Here is a 21118-nt window from a genome sequence, read left to right on the forward strand (position 1 = left end):
TCTCCACATGCACGAGCCCTTAGAAACTTTAAACACCCCCGTGTGTCTTTAGTTAGTCCCAAATGAAGAGTAAGACGGACTGATTGATCCTGTTGTAGGAGCTCGACTTAGAGAGCTGTCCGAAACCGATCGTGTTCGTCTTGCACAACTTCCTCTCGGCGAAAATTCACCGGCTTGGTCTGAGTGCATAGGGGCACGAGGGGGCCCTGACAGAGGCCCCCGACCTTCCTCCTCACACTACTCGGTCCGTTACCAGCGTCTTTCTTCACTGAAGCAGAAAGAATTGCGACGCGAAAGAGAAACGGGGGCTTCTCTCTTCGATGATTCGACGGTAAGGAGATTCGATGAGACACGAAATGTCCTGATGGGTAAAAGGTGCTGGGACTAGCTTTGTTAAGCATATTCCGCGTCGCGTGCACCCTCCTTTCGATTCTGGAGCTCCGGAAATCGAGGAGGAAGAAGCTCGGAGTTGTGAGAGAGGGTAAATAGTAAGATAATAAGTGCGAAAAAAAACGACTGGTAGGATAAAGAATTCGTGAATAACGGTCCGAGGATTCCATAACTGGAAGGCCCTGTAACACGAGAAATGGATCTAGCAATCCCGATGTAAGTGTTTCCCAAATACATAATATTCCAAAGGCTGAAAATCTAAGATTCCACGTATGAAATATTTAAGATTTAAGAGTCCATCGATCTAGAGAGATCCTAGTATTTGCGAGTGTAAGACTATCCTCAAGACCTAGTTGTTGGAAACAGCGTTAAAAAGGAAAGAAGAGAAACACATCCCACATATAGGAGATTTTAGAATCCTGGAGAATCATATCCTACTTTACAAGTCACAGCACGCCGATCCGCGTGCTCTAGTATTTAATGTACTCTCGAAAGTCCAAACGGTCGCGATTCCGACAAATTTCTCAAAGTGACAGGATCTAAATATCTGCAGCTCCAAAAGTATTTCAAGTTCAAAAGTCTCAACGGCCTAGTTTTCCTCTTACTAAGGACCCAAAGTTCCAAATCGCATATATCCTAGAATTCTCGGACTCGGTCCAGTGATCCCAGCAGTATCTCGTCAGGGAGAGAGCGAGAGAGAGAGAGAGAGAGAGAGAGAGAGAGAGAGAAAGATACAAGCGGGATAAAAGAAAGGTTGTATAAGTCTGAGCTTGATGGTGCATGTTGGCGAGGATCTTCGAGAGAAGCTCGATCGCGATAAATCGTGTCCGTCGACCCGAGACGGTCGTTAAAAATCGGGTGGCAGTCCCTTTTCTCGCTTTTCCCCGTAACGATAATCGATACGAAGCCATCCACGAGACGATATATTGAAGAAAGTACGACGTGCGACAAGAGCAGAGAGGCGAAGAGACGAAGAGGAACACCCACGCTGCTAATCAACGCGCCTAAGTAACTAATTAATTAACTACTTACCTAACCCTAAGTCTAATCGCGAGGAACTGACTCGGCAGATTATCGATAGATATTCAGATACAGTGTCGGGTGTTAAGTTACGATTATTGTAACGAGCATGTGAATCAGATGAGCATGATTGTTTGAGCGATTGTTTAAATGATGACAACGACATATCGACGCATGTCGGTTTGCAAATGAAATTTGAGCAATCTGGATTCTGGGAAATAATAGCGTGGAATTGCACAACCGCATGCGCGCGCGCGTATCTGATGATCGTTAATTAAAAAAGCATTTCCAATTGCTGTGGAGAGGAAAAATTTTTATTAAAATAAATTTCCTATCAATGTGTTGACAATCTGCTTTCATGAGAAATTATTTGTTTAATAAAATTTGCGATATCAATATTTTATGACACACAGTAATGCGTGTGAATAAAGGCTCGGATTTCATCACGTAGAAATATTTAGATTTTATTTTAATTTAATTAATTTAATTAAGCCACACTTTAATTAAATTACGACATTTTAGCAGATGATTTGCATGCCATTTCCGCTTTTGTCAATTTATGCTTTAGTATCTTCATTAATGTATCATTATTTGGATACAAATGGAAATAGGCCACTGATGAAATCACCATTTTAGCTTGACAAACTTCAAATATTGACGCTTAGTCAATTTTCATATAAATCGTTCGATATTTCGACCAATTTATTTTCGATTGTGTTTAAGTATTGTCACAGATTTGATTCCACCGTAACCTTTTTGAAAAATCTCGCGAGACGAGTGCGATAATCGTCGTGACGATCAAATCGAGCGGTTTGTCTTCGTCGTTTAAACATCGTGATAACTCTGCGTGCACGATCGAGACGTTTAAGTGAAGGAAAGCGTACTTGTTACGAAAGTAGAAACTAATCACGATAAGGTCTGCGTTTCCACCGTGCGTTTAGCGTTTGACACGATCACCCAGTCCCGAGATCCAGCTCTCTCATCGAGTCATCATGTTGTGTGTATTCGACGTGTGAGCTTAGACACCAATCATATAATATCACATTTAATATTATATAATATTATATTACGACAGAATTGACTATACCCACGATAGAATCCACTATAGAGCGTCACAATGTCGTAATATTTGAAAGTAATACTCCAGGAAACGCGGCGGCATTTAATGCCACATTTGTGTCAATGTAATGCGGGCATACGGGACTCCGGCGTTAATTGCACGGTGAAAACACGGCCATTATTATCTAACAATGAGCCGCCCGTTGGCATTCGACCTGCCAGTTCCCTCGAAGACTTAAAGAGTTTACGCGCTCTTTTGTAAGCCCGCAGCGGGTTCTTCGCACACATTCTTTCAAATTCACGTTTCAATTTACGATAAAGCGAACAGAGGAAGTAACATATCATTAAGGAGTGACTCCACCTTGAAAGAATCATATCACACGAACAATGGATCCCTTCGTACAATTAAGTCACCATCGACATTGTTTTCGATATTATTGCTTAATTACGCTGAGGCATAGATTTATAAAGGATTATGCGACTCATCCCCCGTAAATTGTAACATAGTTACTGCAATAACGCGTTACGTTAAGTGTCGCACAACTGTAATTGTTTGGCGTTCATTTTGAAAGGAGTAATCCATAAAAAGTGATTGCACGCGAAACGCACAGAATATCAATCAACGTGTGTGATACCGAGTGACATGACGGTTCCTGTGATATGTCTGTGTCGGAACAACTGATGTACGCGCAGATGTACGGCGCAATAGCCTTAACATTTAGTACAAGCTTACTTTTTCTAATCATGCGAATTTCTTTTTAGACATTAAACATAAAGTTATCACAAATGTACCGCTTTGACAGGATCCGTTTTCAGCAGGTTTCTTCTGCTTTGAATAGTCATTAAAGAATAAATCAATATTGCGTATTAAAAGAAATCCGAAATACCAATAAATTGCGTAATTAAAAAAGTTCTGATGAGCTAGTTGCACAAAATATTAAGGCTATTGTGTCGGTCACTGTATACGCGGTCGTTGTGAAGGAACACAATCATTTTCGTCTTGCGATAGTTGTCAGTCGAGCGCGTAAAGAATTGTCTCGTCATCAGAAGTCGGTACTCGACGGCGCGTCTGTTTTTAGATTTGTCGCAACTTTGTACTCCAACATTGAGAGAAACAAGGAGGATGTTATAGTAAAACGGACACTCCGAGTTATGCCGCGAATTATAATCGACGCGTTCGACTCGTCTCATATGTAGATATTAGAAAATGTAAAAGTTACGCCCGGGCGATAATCTGTGCAAAGAGAATCGTCGCGAAAAACGGTCTCGGATCGAAGTCGTCGCTTTCGGTATACGGCGAAAAGTGTCACACCTCACGTACTTTAATTTTACACCGAGATTTCTGGCCATCTTCGTTTTCGTTTTCTCGAAAAAGTCGAGCCTCGCGCGTCGCACGGTACCAAAGTCCGCGGAGTTGGGAACACCTGGAAAGGACTTAAGGAGTTTACTCCCTTGATCTTCTGGCGGGAACTTTCCGCGAGATAACGTGTTTCGTTTCGGTAAGGCGATATTTATGTCACTCCCCTTCCCCTACCCGCAGTCAAAGCGCCTCGAGTGAGTATACGGAAGTTGGAATATCCTGCGCGTTTCTTGGCCGAAATACCTTCTCGGAATTGTACTCGAGAGCCGCGAGGCGATCGCCATCGATCTCAGCCAGACAAAATGGAAATATCCTCCTCGCGATCGTTCCGAGGCGAGGCGAGGCGAGGCTAGGCGAGGCGAGACGAGGGGGCTCGAGGCGAGAAGCAAGGTTGACTTACGTTCAGGATCCTTCGTCTTCATGTCCTCGCGTTAAAGGAGGATTCCGGCGTTCTTGAATTCCTGAATTCGGCACTGTTAAGATCCGCAAAACCCCTATCTAGCGATGCGCATTCACCTTTCCTTTTATTGCCGGAACGACAGCTGAAGCTACGCGAAGATGCAACGATGACGTTTGACGTAACAATGCGCGCGGCGAAACTGAAAAGTGGAAAATGAAAGGGGAAGAGGCGTTACACGTGAGGAAAAAGAAAGCAAGTAGCTGTGTTTTCCTTCCCCCTCCCCCCCCCCCAAGAATATAAAATGGTGAAGTTTATTGTACAGAATCGAGGGAACCAAGTGTGTCGATGCTAATCTAGAAAAACGATCCATTTGTGCACGATCGAAAAAATTGCCCAAACGGTTGTGTGTGTGTGCGTGTGTGTGTGTGTGTGTGTGTGTGTGTTATATGTGTGTTGCACGAAATTCCTCAAACATTTTGATTTTATAGCCGTATGAATTATGGTACTATGATTCATACGTTCGCGATAAATTTGCACAACAGTCGTTGCCGGGCAAACTTTTAGGTGGTGTATGGTTCGCCAAAAATATCGTTCTGAACCACTCCGGCGTTGCTTATGACTTTAGGCAAAACTTCATCAGAGGAGCAAAACGTAAGCGTGAAGTAGAAACGGGTTCCTTCATAAATCAATGGGCGGCCATTCTAGCTGTTTTGTACGATTCGTATCCTTTAACGCAGGTAACTTAAGATAGCAAGGAGCGTCGATGTGTGCAGCCTGATTTCTTTGTTTCCCAGAATTGCATATCGGATTGATTCGTTCGCGTCTTCATGTTGAAGATGGGGAATGTAAGGATTAAATGATCATCGAGAGAAAAGCGGACCAAGTTTCGCGATTCTCGTTCTCAAAGAGAGATCCATCATTTCTACTTGGAAGATAATAATACAATAAAGACTGTTGGAGGATTCAATAATTAAAGAATCCATTATTCTATAAAATCGTCAAATTCTTAACGTTTTGACGATATGCCTGTGTTTAAGTAAATTTAATTTTAATTGGAATTTATTTTCAACTTATCCAAAATAAATTTTAAGGTAGATTATGGTGTATGGGAATTCAAAAAATTCAACAATTTATGCGCATATGGAGGAAATAAATTCTAGAGTTTACAAATGGTGCAAACATTTATACGAATCCGGTTTCCCGAAGTCTCAGGATGTTCCATAAAATTCAAGAGATCCTTGGAAGCCAGTTTAAAAATTTAGATCACGATCCATGCTCGTGATGTTTGCGACCTCGTTGAGAATCTTTTTGATTTTAAAAAGCAAAAGTGTCGACTTGGAAATTAAGTGCGTGTCAGCAATTAGCCGTTATCGGAGTTTTGAAATCACCTAGAAACGACGAAATCAGGCATCGAAGGATATATCCTTGACACAAAGTTGCGGAAGAATGTAAGAATGGATTTTCTTCACAGACTTTTATAGCATATTGAAGTATATTAACATACTATATACTTCACCAGACTATATCAATGTAAGTAATCGCTATCCATTGCTTTCATCCGCGTAATTTGTTGCAAGATGAACCATTTGTATCACCGACGGAACATTAAGGACCGTTTCTCTGTAGAAATTCGTTCGTAGCCCCTTTCTACGTCTTGAAGCGTTACGAAAGATCATACATTCCTGGTATTTGCTTTCTTCTCGGTACTTGTTATATAAACACTTTCGTTTGACTACTGTAATAATAATAAAACGATAATATTAATATTAATAATGATAATATTAATAATAATAATAACAATAATAATATTTTTACTACTGGTAAATTCTTGTATCACAAATTTGACTAATACGGCGGTCTGGTGTGTGTTATAGAGGCCTGTGATTTTCTTTCTCTGTATAAATTCGAGTGTCTCCCATCGAGATTGTTGAATGTTGTCTAGGGTGGACGTACAATAATAAGATTTAGACATTAAGTAGACATATCAACGAAGCTATGTATCATTGATTGTCTCCATTTGTCATTCTCCGAGCGCTTATTGCGCTTCTCGAGCCGAACCGGCGGAGTCTTTCAGCGCCTCGTAATTCGCCCACGCGGGCTCATTTGTGTATATAGATTATTTAACGCGGTCGCCGCCATGACGATTACTGACAATCGCTCGTTTGTTACGTCTGCTATCAAAACTTCTCGACGACATTACGCCACGCTAATCCGTGATTCTCTAAAGCTAGAGAGTTAGATTAGGTTTGGTATGGTTAGATCTTGGTGATTAATTTTCTTAAACTTCCATTTGTCTCTCTCTCTCTGTGTATTATAATATTAAATAAATTGTGTAAATATATCAATGGATATTTTATAAGTTGCGCGTTTTATATAGTGACGCGGTCTAATCTTTGGCAACGGGAAGAATGGCGACGAGAGTGTTGATGATGTCGGCTTAAATGACTTAGCGTCCGCTTCGGATCGATGGAGCGTAACTCGCAAAAGCATGCGTAAGCAACTGTTAACGAGTTATTAACGCGATTATCAGTGACGAACTAAGTTGGATATTGAGAATTTCGTTGGCGGATTCATTCGCGCGTGGAATGTGTATTTTTCTAATGATTTAGGGCGAGTCGTTACCAATATGTGACGAGATTTACTTTCGCTTTACTTTCTTTAAGTTTAGAATGAGTTTATGTATCGATGAGTTACCAAATAAAAGAGAGCGGTTAGAACAACGAACTTTTGGTTGTCTCTTTCACCCGATTCCATACAATTTTTTTATCACACTGGAGCTTCATCATTATGTTCTCTGAGTTTCATGATATAAATTACTCTCACAGTAAATTATATTTTCTTGTCCAATATAGCGGACAATATGTCAATCTTATTTCTAACTAATTGTTTACGAATAAAAAATTGTTTTGTTCTCATCTCAAGTATATTCTTAACTTAAAATTAAAATGTTTATAATTGTACGATGATATCTAATTTTTCTCAAGGTTATTTCGTTCTAGTCTTCTCCATGATTACGAATCTTTACGAAATTCTGTATGCATGCAGGAGAATTGGAAAATTTTGGAAGCTGGTGTGAAGGTAAGTAAACATAAAAATTATAAATTTGCAATTTCAGGAAAAGGGATTTTCTCTTGGACAGTTAACAGTCAACACGCGATATATCATGATATGGGAGTAGTCCAAAGGTTAAGTAATATTTATCAAAAGGAAAATATATAAGAAATCATGACAACGAACGCATTTTAAACGTTTATAAACTTGCAACGTCGCTCTTTTTTACCTTTTTCTCACGTATTAACATTTATTTCGTTCATTTCGCTTATTGCGAGGAACGCTACAAGTATATCCAAAATTTGAATTATCAATTCTTATATATTCTGTATAAAGAATGTCTAAATGGGGCGTGTGATTTATGTGCAGTAAGCCCCGCGAGCGAAACCGAGGAGATTCTCGACCGGAAGACAGATCAGAAAAGTTTCGCGAGCCAATCACGAGACGTGGATATCGGGACTGCCGATAAAAATGACAAAGTCTCAAAAGTTTTTGTTCCACCGTCCACCCTCTGCTCCGCGGAAACCTACTTTCGCCGTTTCTAGTCACGAAGCTGCGCGATTCTTTTGAATTTCTTTCCAACTCCAATCGCGCTCTTGTAAATTATGTATCGAAACGCAAAGATGAACAGAATGGAAGTACGATATCGCGATGCTGGCGACAGACTATATATATATCTTTTATTATGCATAAATTTATTGAATGTAAGGATTTTGATGAGAGCAAGTCATCATTTATATTACCTAATGTCAAATTTTTGTTAGGATCAGCTTATGGTAAAAGTCAAATAATACATGAGAAATGGAAAACTTCCTTATGTATTTTATAATTATTATAAAATTTAATAATTTAATACTTATTACAAAAGTTGAAAATTCGAATTATTATAAAAATATTGTAAAGCCGGGAAATCGGAATTCAGTTAATTGCAGAATCAAGAGAGGAAAAATATGAAGAAGGAATCGCTTTATTAATGTTTTTGCTATCATCGATGAACGGGCCGAACTCGATAATTGACATTGTAAATATTTTAAGAAAGTAATGAAATCACAAAATCTATACGAGTGGAATGCGGGGAAGGGTGGCGCATGTTAATAAAATATTTCGTCCGTCTTCATGATAAACTGCAATAAGCGGATGCCCCGAACTTTTTGAAGTTATCAATTCAATTTTTGTGACAAATATTCAAAATGTTTCTCTACCACGGCACTTTTTGTGTCTAAAATTGTGAATGCCATCGCTGGTTTAGTTAACTGTTTTTTGTTATTCTATTATCGAGCTCTCGTTAGAGGAACCTCACATTCGCTGCGAACATTTTATCATAGAGTAATTTTTTACCGAAGCTAATTTTCAAAGCCGCAAGAAATAGAATGAAAGAAAACTCTTTTTCACTCGCGAGAAGTGAATTCTTCCGCATAGTGCAATTGTATGGAACGATGCTGGGTGCGGATTTGAAAAGGATTTTGCAAAAGCGTTTTTTGCGATTACTAACCAACAACGGACGTTGTTGAATGGTGCTCCACGTTATCTGTCTGTCTTTCGGCCGTCGCACACATCATCGAATAGCGTGAATTATCATTGTGCTCGGTCGATTGTGCGCGGCGTCCAGCAAAAAAAAGTCGAAGCCGATAAAAACGATCGGAGATGTGACGCGTATTCGTCAAATATGGCGGCGAATTTTCGAGCAATAGCTTTGTCAATTGCCGCTGCGTTATGAGGGTCGCGATACTGCCATATCGTGCTTTGCGCTACAAAAGTTTATCGGAGTGCTCGGCTGTTGAAATATCGCCCACTGCAAAATTCTAAAATAAATTCGCGAATCCTCACAATGTACGCTCTATGACGACATGTATTGATGTTAAACATGACAAGCACAAACCGATTCCTCGAATGTCTATAATTAACATTTTTTGATGAACCTAATTACGGAGAAAAATATGTAAAATTATGAAAATCAATACGTCAAGCTTCAAAGAACATTAATCACTGAACATGAAAACACTGCCTTCTCTCTCTCTCTCTCTCTCTCTCTCTCTCTCTCTCTCTGTCTCTCTCTCTGAGTAACTCCGAGTAATTTACTTTAATCCTTTTGATACTACGGATGATTATAGTCACCCATCGTCGAAATTATATTATTAAACAATTTTTTAAGTCTGAATAATTTAAAATATATTACATTGTAATATCTCATCCTTTATGAACAATTTATCTCTAAATTTATATCATTTTACCGAATATCAAATGTATTCCACGGTAAAACATACGTTGTAACTGGCCCGTACAATAGAATCTTATTCGCGACTCTAGTATCCGTACAGCGGAAACATACTCGCAAAGGATATAGCCATATCGAAAGGGTTAAGGAAGTTTCGTTTTGATTTTCCACTTTAAGCAAATTTTATTCTGATTTCTTATACATTTAACACTGGAAAGTCACGCTGACACGTCGTGTATAATTAATTTTATAAAAAATTGATAAAAATATGCGAACGACGAGAGGAGATATGCACTCCTTGCAGCGTTCCTTGCAACGCAGAATGCCCGAGGAAAATACAATGTGATAAGATCGCTGAAATTTGACCATAAGCAGAGAATGTTCGGTGAGGGCCTCGTCTGAGGACCTCGATTTCACTTCGCGCGCATAACATCTCGCGAGGAACAAAGGACGCGCTAATCTCCCCGCATCGTCCTGTTCCTCTTTCCTCCCAACAACGTTTCCTCTTTCGCGCGTGCTTCGCCCGGGCCAGCTCTTTAATCCTCCGCGTCATTAACCCTCATCCTGCAGATCAAGCCGTCGCGGCTATAAAATGGCGGCGCGTGCGCGCGCTTTGACGTAATTGAAATTACGGCTTATCCGCGCGTGACGGCGACACCGACGGCGACGTCGGTGTTGGTTGCGGCCTGATAGCGGGATTTTTGTAACGACGCCGCTTGTTCGCGTGTCTCTCGGCACCCAGAGGGAAAGGGCGCGATCGAATTTGAAACAAGCGCGCTTGCCGGGGCACGTACACGCCGAAATAACGTCGACCGCCGCCATTTGCATTTCAATCGGCCGTCTATCGTCCTTCGGCGTCCCGACGCAATCGCCTTGCGGCACGCCCGGCGTCCCGACATGCGTTCGCTGCTCGCCCGCTGGCTATTTGCCGCGCACGGAATTAACTCTTTTACGCTCAGCTTTTATATTCCGCCGCGTATATCGCATTGATCAACTTTTCGCAGTCCGAGTGCGAATTTAACGAGATTCTTCCACTCGTCAGTCCGCTACGAGACGGCGGAATTATCCGTTACGATGAAATCGCGTATTGACTTTTCCCGGACTTTTGTCCCGATGGTAGCTATTTTGAGCGGCTAATTGCCAATCCTTATTCTTCGTGAACGTAACGAAATGTTTCCAATTTATTCGTCTCGCGACTTACCCGATCATGACGCGTGGGATCGGTTGTTCAAACAACATACGTTCGAGTTCGAGAAAGGATTAAGGAGGCATTTCAGTCGCAGTCAATCTTCCCTCGTCCTCTCGCACAAGAGGAGACGAAATATTTCCACTATTTTCCAGCGAACACAAAAACCCTGCAGTCTTTCAGCGGAGTTCGCACGACGTCTCACTTATCAACACGGACCAGCCGGCATTCGCGAAATGCTAAAGCTCAAACGATTATTGCCGATATTTCCCGAGGATATATTAAAGAAAGCGTTCCGGGCAAAAGGCGGTGGCGACGGCGAACGCGTGGGAAGCGAAGAGGCGGAGAAGCCAGGGGGAGAAGCAGGAACGGAACGAAGGACGGAAAGAGGTGGCGCAGGAGGGGGAAGGGGGGGACAAAGAGGACAGACGGGGAGAAATTTAATATTCGCGATATTATGCATCGCGGTTTTCGATTGGCGGGAGCCCGCGAGAGAATCGCGGACGCTTATCGATCCGCGAATTCATTCTTACGTCTCCCGACGTTCTCGCGGAACAACTGAGCTTTTGTGGCAAGTTCGAAAGCTCTGACGGCTGTACGGATTGGTTATTAAAGGCGAGAGACGATGCACCTGCCTCCGCCGTGCCCATTGCACAACTTAATCTGTCCGTTGCAGTTGCGTAACTATCGCGCTCTATTGCGCTAGATGCGAAATAGAGCGCGACCGTCGAGATGCTTTCGAGTGTTACACGAAAATGATCAAATTAGATTACAATGGCAGTATAACAGTCGCTTCGTCCTCGCCCTCTCTTCGCAGATGCTTGCGGGGAAATGTACGGGAAACACCCCGGCAGATCTCGGAAAAAAACTTCAGCGCGATTTGACACACTATCGATCATTCAAGTAATTAACCTATTTCCACCGGAGTTCCGTCGAGTTCTCGGAAAAAAATATGTTGGACAAGGACGAGAATGTTCCTTCATTTCTCCCAGTCTGATGCAACGTCCGTCGGAAATATAAGGTGCTGTTATATAAGTTTGATTAATTTTGACAAGAGGCTACAAACCGGCCATTTCCGCCCGCTTGGCAGTTCCTACTGCGTCCTTAAGGCTTCCTCATTTTCACAGTACGTGCCGTAGAGAAAGGGTCTTGGCGAACTCTCTGGAGGAAGCAAATGAGAGAATACGCATGATGAACGTTGGGAAATGTGTTGTCCTCTCTCGGATCGCCTTATCTGTGTCTTCAATTGATTTCCCGTTCTACGGTACACCTAGGGTGTTAAGGTCGGTCGTTGTGGCCCTCGGTCTGCGAGGACTTCGGGGGATTCCCCCAGCGATGTAGCAAGCGGGTCAGTCGAACGCATTCGAGCGGATCGCGACGGTCGAACGGCGATGTCCGGGGCATTGCGATTCAATATCGTTATCTCCGTAGCTTTCACAGAGCGAGGAACACGTATCTGCGTCGTACGTGTTCCGCGCTTAGCTCCCTCGACGTGAGATACACGACCTCGTTCCTCGTCCCTGGCTTTGCTCCCTCGCTCGCCGCGAAATTCCCGTCTTCCCTTTCTCGCTCGGGACACGACGCGGCGCGGCGCGTTCCGTTCATCTACCGCATCGTTCAGAAGTGACTTTCGACGCTTTTCCGACCCGGGAGTTGAAGGAATGACCATCTACCGAGGTCAATCCCGATTCTGCGGGCGCGATATTATTATTCACAGATGTATCTTTGCATATACTCGTAGTAGCCAGCCTTAATTACACCGCGATCCCAGTGCAATTCCAGTGCCTGCGATATGCACGCGAAGTAATTTCTTTCTTTATTCGACCGTTCAACTTCTGGACAAGAAAGGTGTTCCGGCGGGCAATTTCACACATTCTTTAGTTGCGCAGTTTTCCTCTCGCTCTCGTATGTCTTCAGGCCCTAACTGTTGCTGTAGGTATGCAAGTGCGATCGTCGGGGGCTCGGGTTTTGCCAGTTTCTGTAAATGCCTAGCTCACGTCAACGTCAGCGCCGCAAGGCCAGCTTAAAGGTCTGTTTACGTAAGAACGCCACTCGTGGAGGAGAAAAGCAGCGTTTCTTCTCTATCTCGCGCCTCGCTAGCGAAGCTCTCTCGGTCGACGAGATGAATTCCGCGGTACGTGTTTAGCGTTGCACGTCAAAGCCAGTGCATTCCGGCATACAGGTGAGCTCAAAACACACGCAGGATCCCGGAAAGACCTCCCAGTTTCTTAGATGTTCTCCATTCTTTCGTAACACGCGGTACGCGATCGCGCCACATACTTATGCATTCCGCGGATCTGAGAGCTTCCCGGCGAATTCCTCAACTGCTCATCGTCATTTAGCGGTCACCCATCGAAAGCATCAAATCTTCATCTCCACAAACAGAGAAGAGGTTTCTCTTCGCAGAATCGATTTTGTCGGTCAAAATATTTTGAGCCCGACAGCTGAAACTGGCCGGACTTAATATTAAATCCATAACAAATTTATACCTTAAATCCAATACGTTTTATTCTCCATTGAAAGTTTGTAAAAATGTACAAGATGTTGACGGATGGGGACGTTTATTTTAATCGAAGGATAACGGCGAGGGAAAATCAGAAGAGAAAGGAACATTCAATGACAAGCAGCGATAATTGCCCTTTTGTCACAAAGGTACGTATACTTGATCCTTACATTTGTCGACGCTTACAGTTGTCAAATATTTATATACATATATATATATATATATATATATATACATACACACACACACACACACACACATATATATATATATACATATATATGTGCATTATATTGCTCTGGTATCTGGAACCACGCTTCACGCGGTTGGACCTTTACGTATATACAGCTCTCGCGCGCTTCTCGAGAGATCTAGATTAAAGTATTCGACGTAAATTTTGGACTTATCCTTCGGACTTCGGGATTCTTAGGATCGACGAGCGAACGAGTGCCGTGTATCTACAAAGCGGAGATTTCTCTACGATGACAGTGACGTCCAGTACCACTACTACATGCTTACTTACGAACTAGCGTAAATCTTATAGTACAGATATATTATTGTGACAACATTCTCTAATTGGCACTAAGAATTCAAGATGAACGCGAGCGAATACTGTTGGTACGAAGTATTATAGTAATACCATCTTCTACCATGCCGTGCGTTACACTATTCTATATAACGTAAGTTACACGTAATCCGTAACCTGCTTCGAATGCACATATCGATGTCCGCTATTTTCAAAACACTTCTAGAGTACACGATAAGAGAAATGTAAATCGCGAATTCTGAGCTTTTAAATTTTTCAACGGATTCGTTCTCAGCAAGACAGGAAAAATACGTTCGCGTTAAACCGATAGTCTGAGATATTGTTAGAGATATTGTTAGAGATACCGCTGGACGGACCAGTTGGATCAATCTATATCGGAAAAAAGAAATTGAGAAACCGATCGTCAGCTCTCAGACACAATACGATGCATCAAAAACGTCAAATTACCGTTCGGTAAATTCATCTAACATGAAAAAGCTGTACACGTTATTTATACATCGTATCGCGATCAACTGGCGATCGTTGACCATTTCGCTTAACTTTAAGCTACCGCTGTCGAATTTTTGACTTACACTCTTTCTGCCAGGCACTCTAGACTTCTTCGCAGGCATCTTATCTACATGGAAGACGAACGTAGCTTAGGGTGAGTCAGTATGCCGTGTCTGAAACGAGCGATAAGCACGGCTGCGGTGACTTCCGCGTTAAGCTCGCTTAACGGGAGGTGTAATTAATTAGAGGACGAAGTTCACTGTCCTTTAGAGCTGACTCCACCGCGAGTGATGCCGCTGGCGCTCTCTTAATACTAATCACCTACCCTAACTTTTGCCAGCGTACTCCGGGACGGTCTTATGGCAATTAATTGGCTGACGGGAGACGACACAGAGATGATCGAGACCAAGCAACTTCGTGCGGAAAGAGTACAGCATCGTCGAGTTCTACAGACTGCTCCAGAAAGCGCTCAACTTTGTTGTTTCATCAGCTAACCGCGCGGATCAAACTTATTTTTCTTACGAGAAAAAATTACTAGACTACCTCCTCGCTAAATTAATTGACAATGGAAATTGCTACAGTTTGCCGATGGCTTCTTGACTCCTGCCTTGATTTATTTCGAAATGGATCAGCTGATAAATAAATAGACACTCGAGCTATTTTTTATATTGTTTCGAACTTGTGTTAATGCACAAGGGGCTGACTGTTTTGGGATTTAAATCGCGCGCGTACGATTTATTTGTAAATGCAGCTTTTTTTAAATTTTACGTTTTTTAAATTTTACGTTTGGAAAATAAAAATTAATATCTAAATTTTTTTTCAGAAACAACAAAGCTAGTTTGCTGATATGACAGCTTCTGTACAAAACGTCTTTGTGAAGATCTCCCCCTTCACCCGTATGTAAATTTTCCAACATCAAATAAGGGAAACGATATTACAATCTGTTCTCCTAAAAGAGCGTGGAGCCGAATAAATATTACTGTATTATTACACATTAATGTTACAAGGTTTCAATTCCATGAATTGATACGGCACATGCAATGTAGTATTGTTGTGTTCTACGAGAAGATGGCCTCGTCTGGGTGACGCACCTACAACTAAAACTGTCTCTCCTTTCAAAAGGACCACCTCGCCTTCGCCTTCTTCTGAAAGATATTTATTAGATCATATTAAGAAATATATGCGTCGAAAAACAGATAAATAAATATTAACGATGAAATTTTATCTTGATCCTTGAAGTATGCATTTTTTTTGCAAGAAGAGGTCTAAAGTTAGATAATCCTTTTTCTACGTATGCGTGAATGTTGTTTCTGTTTTTCATTAACATTATGTGCCTGCAAAATAGATTGTTTTCTGTGACATTCTCTACCTGGGAAAGGCATTTTCATAATCCTGGTTTGTGGGTAACCAAGCTTTGTGTTTCCGGTCACGGTGTAAGATCTGCTAGGCGGAACAGGTGGCGGCCGCTCCTGCACGATAGAAGGATTGCAGTTGGATATATTCCAAAGTTTTTATTTTCAACATCATCGTGGCAGAAATACCGTGTCGTTGATATTTTGCCAAAATTAACTTTAATTTTAAAGTGCTATAAAAATATCTTGTTTGAAACATTCCGTTTGTTTTTCGTAAAATATTTTACATCTGTTAATATGAAACTCAATAGTCAAATCAAAAGTCACCACAGATTCTATAAAAATTCGCTTCGCAATTTAGGATTTTTAAATACATCTTTCGTATTTCTTTTGAAACTGCTGCATTTTCTTCTTATGAAAAAGTAATATCTAGCTACTAACCAGATCTAGTCCGAAGAGGGAACAGGTCTGCTGGATCATTTTTTGGTCTGCGCATTTCTCCGAAGGGTCGGGGGGAGGTGTGCCAGCGATTGGTTGCGGTCTTGGACGAGTGTTAGTTCCGGTTACCGTGCCGGCAGCGACATTTCTTTGAACGGTTCCGGTGTTGCCGGTAGTTGGTTGCTGAGGTTTCTTTTGACCAATGCCGGAAGTCACCCCTAGATTTGTCCTTCGCAAAGGCCATCCTCTTCGCACTCGCCAACCTCGCCACGTAGCCTGCAAAAACATTAAAGTAAATCTAGTTTTCGATTATTTTTCGCGCCAGTTTTCTAGATATGGAAACTATTGCAATTCAATATTTGTATATTCGCGGCAATATTCAAGCACTCGAGTACTCGGCTATTAATGCTACGAAAGTAGAAACAATTATAATAAGAATCGTATTGAAAAATTTCGAATAATTTTTAGAATGATACTGTAAAGAAGAAATTCTAAGGAATCGAGATGGGTGGTTAAAAAGAATGAATGTACCTACCTGTATTATTATGGCGGCTTTTCTTCGTGTTTCCGCCCGTAAGTTCTCAAGCTGCTGCCTGATACCTTCGCTGAGGAAAATATGACGCTTACCCAGGGCCCAGCTCGTGCTCGCGCCGAATTTGCTCTTCAGCTGCTGCGCGTTCTGCAAAATCAATTTCGTGTCCTCGACAGCCTGTTCCTCGGCGCGGCGCAGCTGCTTGAAGGGCGCGATTAGCCTATATCTCGCGTTGAAGGCCTTAAATCGCATCCTGTGCGGGTATCCTGCGTGAGTTGCCATAAATATTACCCCCAGGACTTTATCGCGCTTAAACATTACGGTGTTGCATGCATATTCATATAATTATCCTACGTGTTTTCAACAAGAATTTGCTCATTGACCGAGATTTTCCTAACCATCGCAAATGTTCTAATAAAGTGGCAAAAGTATTTCGGGTATTAGTTCACCTCCTGCCATGAGATTCACTGTCTCCAGGACCTGCAGCGAGCGTATTTGGCGCATTGTGACACCTCTGTCAAGATGCATCGGTGTCTCGGTGCCATTGCTTCTGATACACCTAACAAAGTGCGGTCTGGCATGGACCAGAGTTCTCAGGAGATTATCTAATCTCGTGTGAAAATCCTGCGTCAACGTCGATATTGGCACGTCCCCGTTTGTACTGCGGAGAACAGCTTTTACTTTACCTTTCCTTGTGCTTCGTGTTCATATCTCATGATCGATTTAATAGCCAATTATTCAAAGAAGCGTTTATGATATATTGTTCGAATTATCGCTACAACACGGCAATTAATTGACTCAATTCTTTTCCAACAGATTCGGAGACTCCCTGCGTCTTTTTTTTCTTTCTTCATCTTGAATTTTCCTCAATTTTAACAAACTTGCTAAAGCGATGACGATTAATCAAGAAAAAGATTTATTAAGATTTGTTAGAGCTGGAGAATAATCGTTTTGTTTAGAAATTTGTTTTATCGTTAATTTGTCGGTGACTCACAGATCGGTATGTGAAGTCGGCGATATTCGAAAACTGACGCCCCTTGGGACGGTGTCGCTCGCGTACAATGCTTTCAGCTCGCTACCGAATAAATGCGTGGCGAAGCCGAAACTGCAAGCGTGCTTGTAGAAGACCGCCACCAGATCGTCGGGGACAACGTCTTTGTTCGTGTCTGCGAAATAGAGAATCGTCTGTAATTTAATTAGTCGCAAGAGAGCAGTTACGGATTTAATCCGACCATGAAATTGTCTTGGCCAATCCCATCTGATATTAATGCATCCCACTAACGAATTAATTGATTATTCACGTGCACAAGTCCGACTCAATGGCATTTTTGAATTGAGAAACTTCATGCGGGATGCCTCACATACCCAGGAAATCCGAGGCGTCGTAAGTGACTCTTCCCGCGAAGTGCTGAATGCCAAAGGATCTGCAGTCGACTGTTCTTGGCTCGAACAGCCGGGGATTCTGCTTGTGCTGCACCTTTACTTTGGCGACATAACTTTCGGCAGTCCCGTGTATAGAACCTTCCACATCTAACATACTTAGCAACCCGGTGCGCTGTAAATCAGAATCGCACAACAAGCCTATTAAACACGCTCCACAAACTATAGAATAGTCCGATGACCAAGCTGAAGAGAGCCGGTTCTCGTCATATTCAAAGCTCGACTTCACAAACTTGGAATTCTCTCTCATTATCTTTTTTTTTTTTTTTTTACCGCGACATAATAATACTTCTCAATTTTCAACGAGCGATGTATCTCGCAGAAATGATGTTGAAAAATGGCTCTGCATATACGTTCAATTATTGATTGAGAACAAACACAATTCCCGCTGGGTCGTAGATATCATTTCTTTCCAATACGTCTTCGATATAAGAGACTTCAAACTCACCAAAGAAGAAATGAGATCAATACATGGCACGTTGTCGACGTAGTCAACTTCGACGTCACATGGGATACCTTCGTCACGGCAACTCTCAATGGAGCTTTTGAATATGTGCGTGTTATAGAAGTGCTGCATCGTCTCCGCACAGAGATTGATGCAAAGGTGCTCCAGCTGGCTCGGCTTAGGGTCCTCGAACCCGAACATGTCCAGGATGCCGATGAAACCGTCTGTGGCATGTCGCACGGCATTATTCAATGCGGTCATGCTTCTAGATCCTGTCCCCCCTGCAAGTCCCAAGAAAACCATTTCCTTTTGTCTCCCTCACTACTTCCAAAAAATATCATACGTATCGCGTCTACGAAACGAGACGTGATTAGCGAAGAAAATTTGACTTATTCATCAAGCTTGGATTCTCTAAAACAACTTATTCATCAAGCTTGATTTTCTCAAAAGATCAACATTGAATTGCTTTATATTTAGTTGCGATTATTTAATATCGATTGTCATCCGATATTTTATTACTTAATTATAATTATGTGCAATAATAATTGTCCCGATTTGCTTTGATAATATGGCGTAGCGAAATTACGACGGCAATTATATTCAATTCAATATATACACCAAACATTCTTTAGATTTTTGTGGTTTACAATTAGCGTTGCAACTGTTGCTTTGAGAAAGACTCACCCGCTGAGCTACCAATGGTGGAGGCGTGTTGGCTAGTAACCTCGGCTTGATTATGAACAGATTCGTTGGAATCCGACGAGAGGGTGCCGAGAGTGGAGCCGAGTCTCTTCAAGCTGTTAGCCCGTCTTACTATTGTGGCTACGGTACGGCAATAGAGTGCTTTTGCCAGCGAATCCCTGGTCATGTTAGACTGCATAAACAAACACTTTTCAGCACGTTTTCTATATTATATAGTATTTGATTATACAGTGGAGAGCAATCTTTCATCACGGTCTAATTCAAATTGATAGAAACGTGCGATTATTTTATATTTTTACTACGCCTCACTGAGAGAACTAAATTGTATAGAAAATGAATTTGGGCATTTGGAATTAAGTGTTAAAAATTTTAGAATAAAGTGTTAAAGTGTTAAAAATTTTAGAATAAAATATTAAAGTGTTAAAAATTTTAGAATAAAAATTGAAGTGTCTTATAGTTTTAATACTTTATCTGAGGACTCAAGAAATTTAGAGACAAATGATTTTTTTGAAAAAAGTTGGCGTATTAAAATTCGATGAATCAATCCTTAAAAAATTTCAGAGTTAAAACACAGAAATCGAAACACTTATACTCAATATGACGAAGAGCGTAGGACTAATATCTTACGCAAAGGAATGATTTACCCACGAATCTGGAGAATCCAAAATCTTACAATCTAACGGATGTAGCGTTCCAAGGGCCAATGTCTGTAATGTTTTAGGAATTCTAAGATCGAAGGGAGTTTCTTGACCTGTGAATCCGAATTTGCACAACATGGGGGATTGCTCATCACTGCTCCGTTTTATCAGTAAAGTCTGATAGCAGTACCATGTTGGCGTCGCAGACAGATTTAACGAGTTGGCCACGCGCGTTGTGAGTCCTCGACGTGAGTCCTCGTAACAAAGCTGGCGGAGGAACTCCCAGGAGTGCAGCTACGGAGGATAACTCGTTCTCACCAATCACACCTACTTCCACGCCTGGACCGTCTGTGAAACCGACGTTTCCGAGGATGAGTACCGCCGCTAGTACCCTCACAACGTCCAGAAACGGAATACCGAGAACACCTACGGAAAGATGAAGGCCCAAGGGCCATAGTATTAGCTTGAAAATGTCATGGCAATTAATGCAACGTAGTGTAATGTTTTCTTTACGGTGCTTTAGTTAAATATTATACTATAAAAAGTTCTCAACCCGAATATCCGGATGTATTTTTATGCTCATTCATTAAAATTGAGAAGAAGAAAATTTTACATTATGACTTTCTGCATTCCGAGGGATGCGCATACCTAAACAAGCTTTCCATGCTTGAAACCGAATGGCATCCTCAGTTTCGTCCTGCCGCGTGTCGCCATGTTGGAGATATTTCAAATTTTTGAGATTGTACCCCTCCAGATTCAATTTGACTATGTAAAGGTAATTGATTTATTATTTAATGAGTCATTATCAATTATTTTTATTACATTAATTATCTTAATAACAGTATCCGTTTCAAGTGGATATTACGAATGCAGCATGTTCCTTACCTCGCTCGTCGTGAGATAATCCAGCCAACATTTGATAAAATATGTGATAGTTTTTCTCGTCTGACAATGGTCTGATCACTCTCGTTTGGTCTAAGAAGTAACAATGTATTTTCGTTCTGTACAAAGCACCATCCGTCACTTGAACCTCGATGAAGTGACCCTAAAGATAAAGATAATTTGACATCATGTGTTGTCGCTGTTACTGTTATACATATTATATTACAATATTTTTTTATTATTATATTGCTACTCGTAATATTTTAAATTCTAATGTGTGTCATTAGTGCGTGTGTTTTTTTCGGGTTGCCCAATTATCGGATATTAAATTCTATGTTTATGCATAGCTGAGCACAGAATTTATCACACAGATCGCGTACGAGTTCTCACTTCTCTATCTATTTCTCTCTCTCTCTCTCTCTCTCTCTCTCTCTCTCTCTCTCTCTCATTTCTCCCCTTTTTTCTTTTT

General features: G+C 41.5%; 2 protein-coding genes across 4 annotated transcripts in view; one reads left to right on the forward strand and one right to left on the reverse strand.

The window, feature by feature from the left end:
• The window catches only part of Syn1 (Syntrophin-like 1), a 248951-nt gene extending 243122 nt beyond the window's left edge, over window positions 1-5829 (forward strand). Inside the window, exon 8 of the mRNA XM_011141660.3 lies at window positions 99-5829. Within this exon, the coding sequence (XP_011139962.1) occupies window positions 99-191 (93 nt within the window). The 3' untranslated portion in view covers window positions 192-5829. The remainder of the gene's footprint in view (window positions 1-98) is intronic.
• Window positions 5830-13206: 7377 nt separating this feature from the next.
• dachs (unconventional myosin-IXb-like dachs) overlaps window positions 13207-21118 on the reverse strand; it is a 35131-nt gene continuing 27219 nt past the window's right edge. Inside the window, exons 6-17 of one of the 3 annotated variants that reach the window (XM_025303949.1) lie at window positions 20653-20812; window positions 20416-20532; window positions 19958-20193; window positions 19112-19301; window positions 18431-18708; window positions 17908-18097; window positions 17537-17708; window positions 16992-17203; window positions 16546-16808; window positions 16014-16286; window positions 15590-15689; window positions 13207-15362 (exon numbers count right to left, since the gene is read on the reverse strand). In XM_025303949.1, coding sequence (XP_025159734.1) covers window positions 15208-15362; window positions 15590-15689; window positions 16014-16286; window positions 16546-16808; window positions 16992-17203; window positions 17537-17708; window positions 17908-18097; window positions 18431-18708; window positions 19112-19301; window positions 19958-20193; window positions 20416-20532; window positions 20653-20812 — 2346 coding nt within the window. In that variant the 3' untranslated portion in view covers window positions 13207-15207. Of the gene's footprint in view, window positions 15366-15589; window positions 15690-16013; window positions 16287-16545; window positions 16809-16991; window positions 17204-17536; window positions 17709-17907; window positions 18098-18430; window positions 18709-19111; window positions 19302-19957; window positions 20194-20415; window positions 20533-20652; window positions 20813-21118 lie in introns of all 3 variants that reach the window. The other 2 variants (XM_011141661.3, XM_011141662.3) reach the window with 2 other exon arrangements.

The sequence above is a fragment of the Harpegnathos saltator genome, unplaced genomic scaffold (assembly GCF_003227715.2).
Source record: "Harpegnathos saltator strain DR-91 unplaced genomic scaffold, Hsal_v8.6 scaffold58, whole genome shotgun sequence".
Classification (NCBI taxonomy): Eukaryota; Metazoa; Arthropoda; class Insecta; order Hymenoptera; family Formicidae; genus Harpegnathos; species Harpegnathos saltator.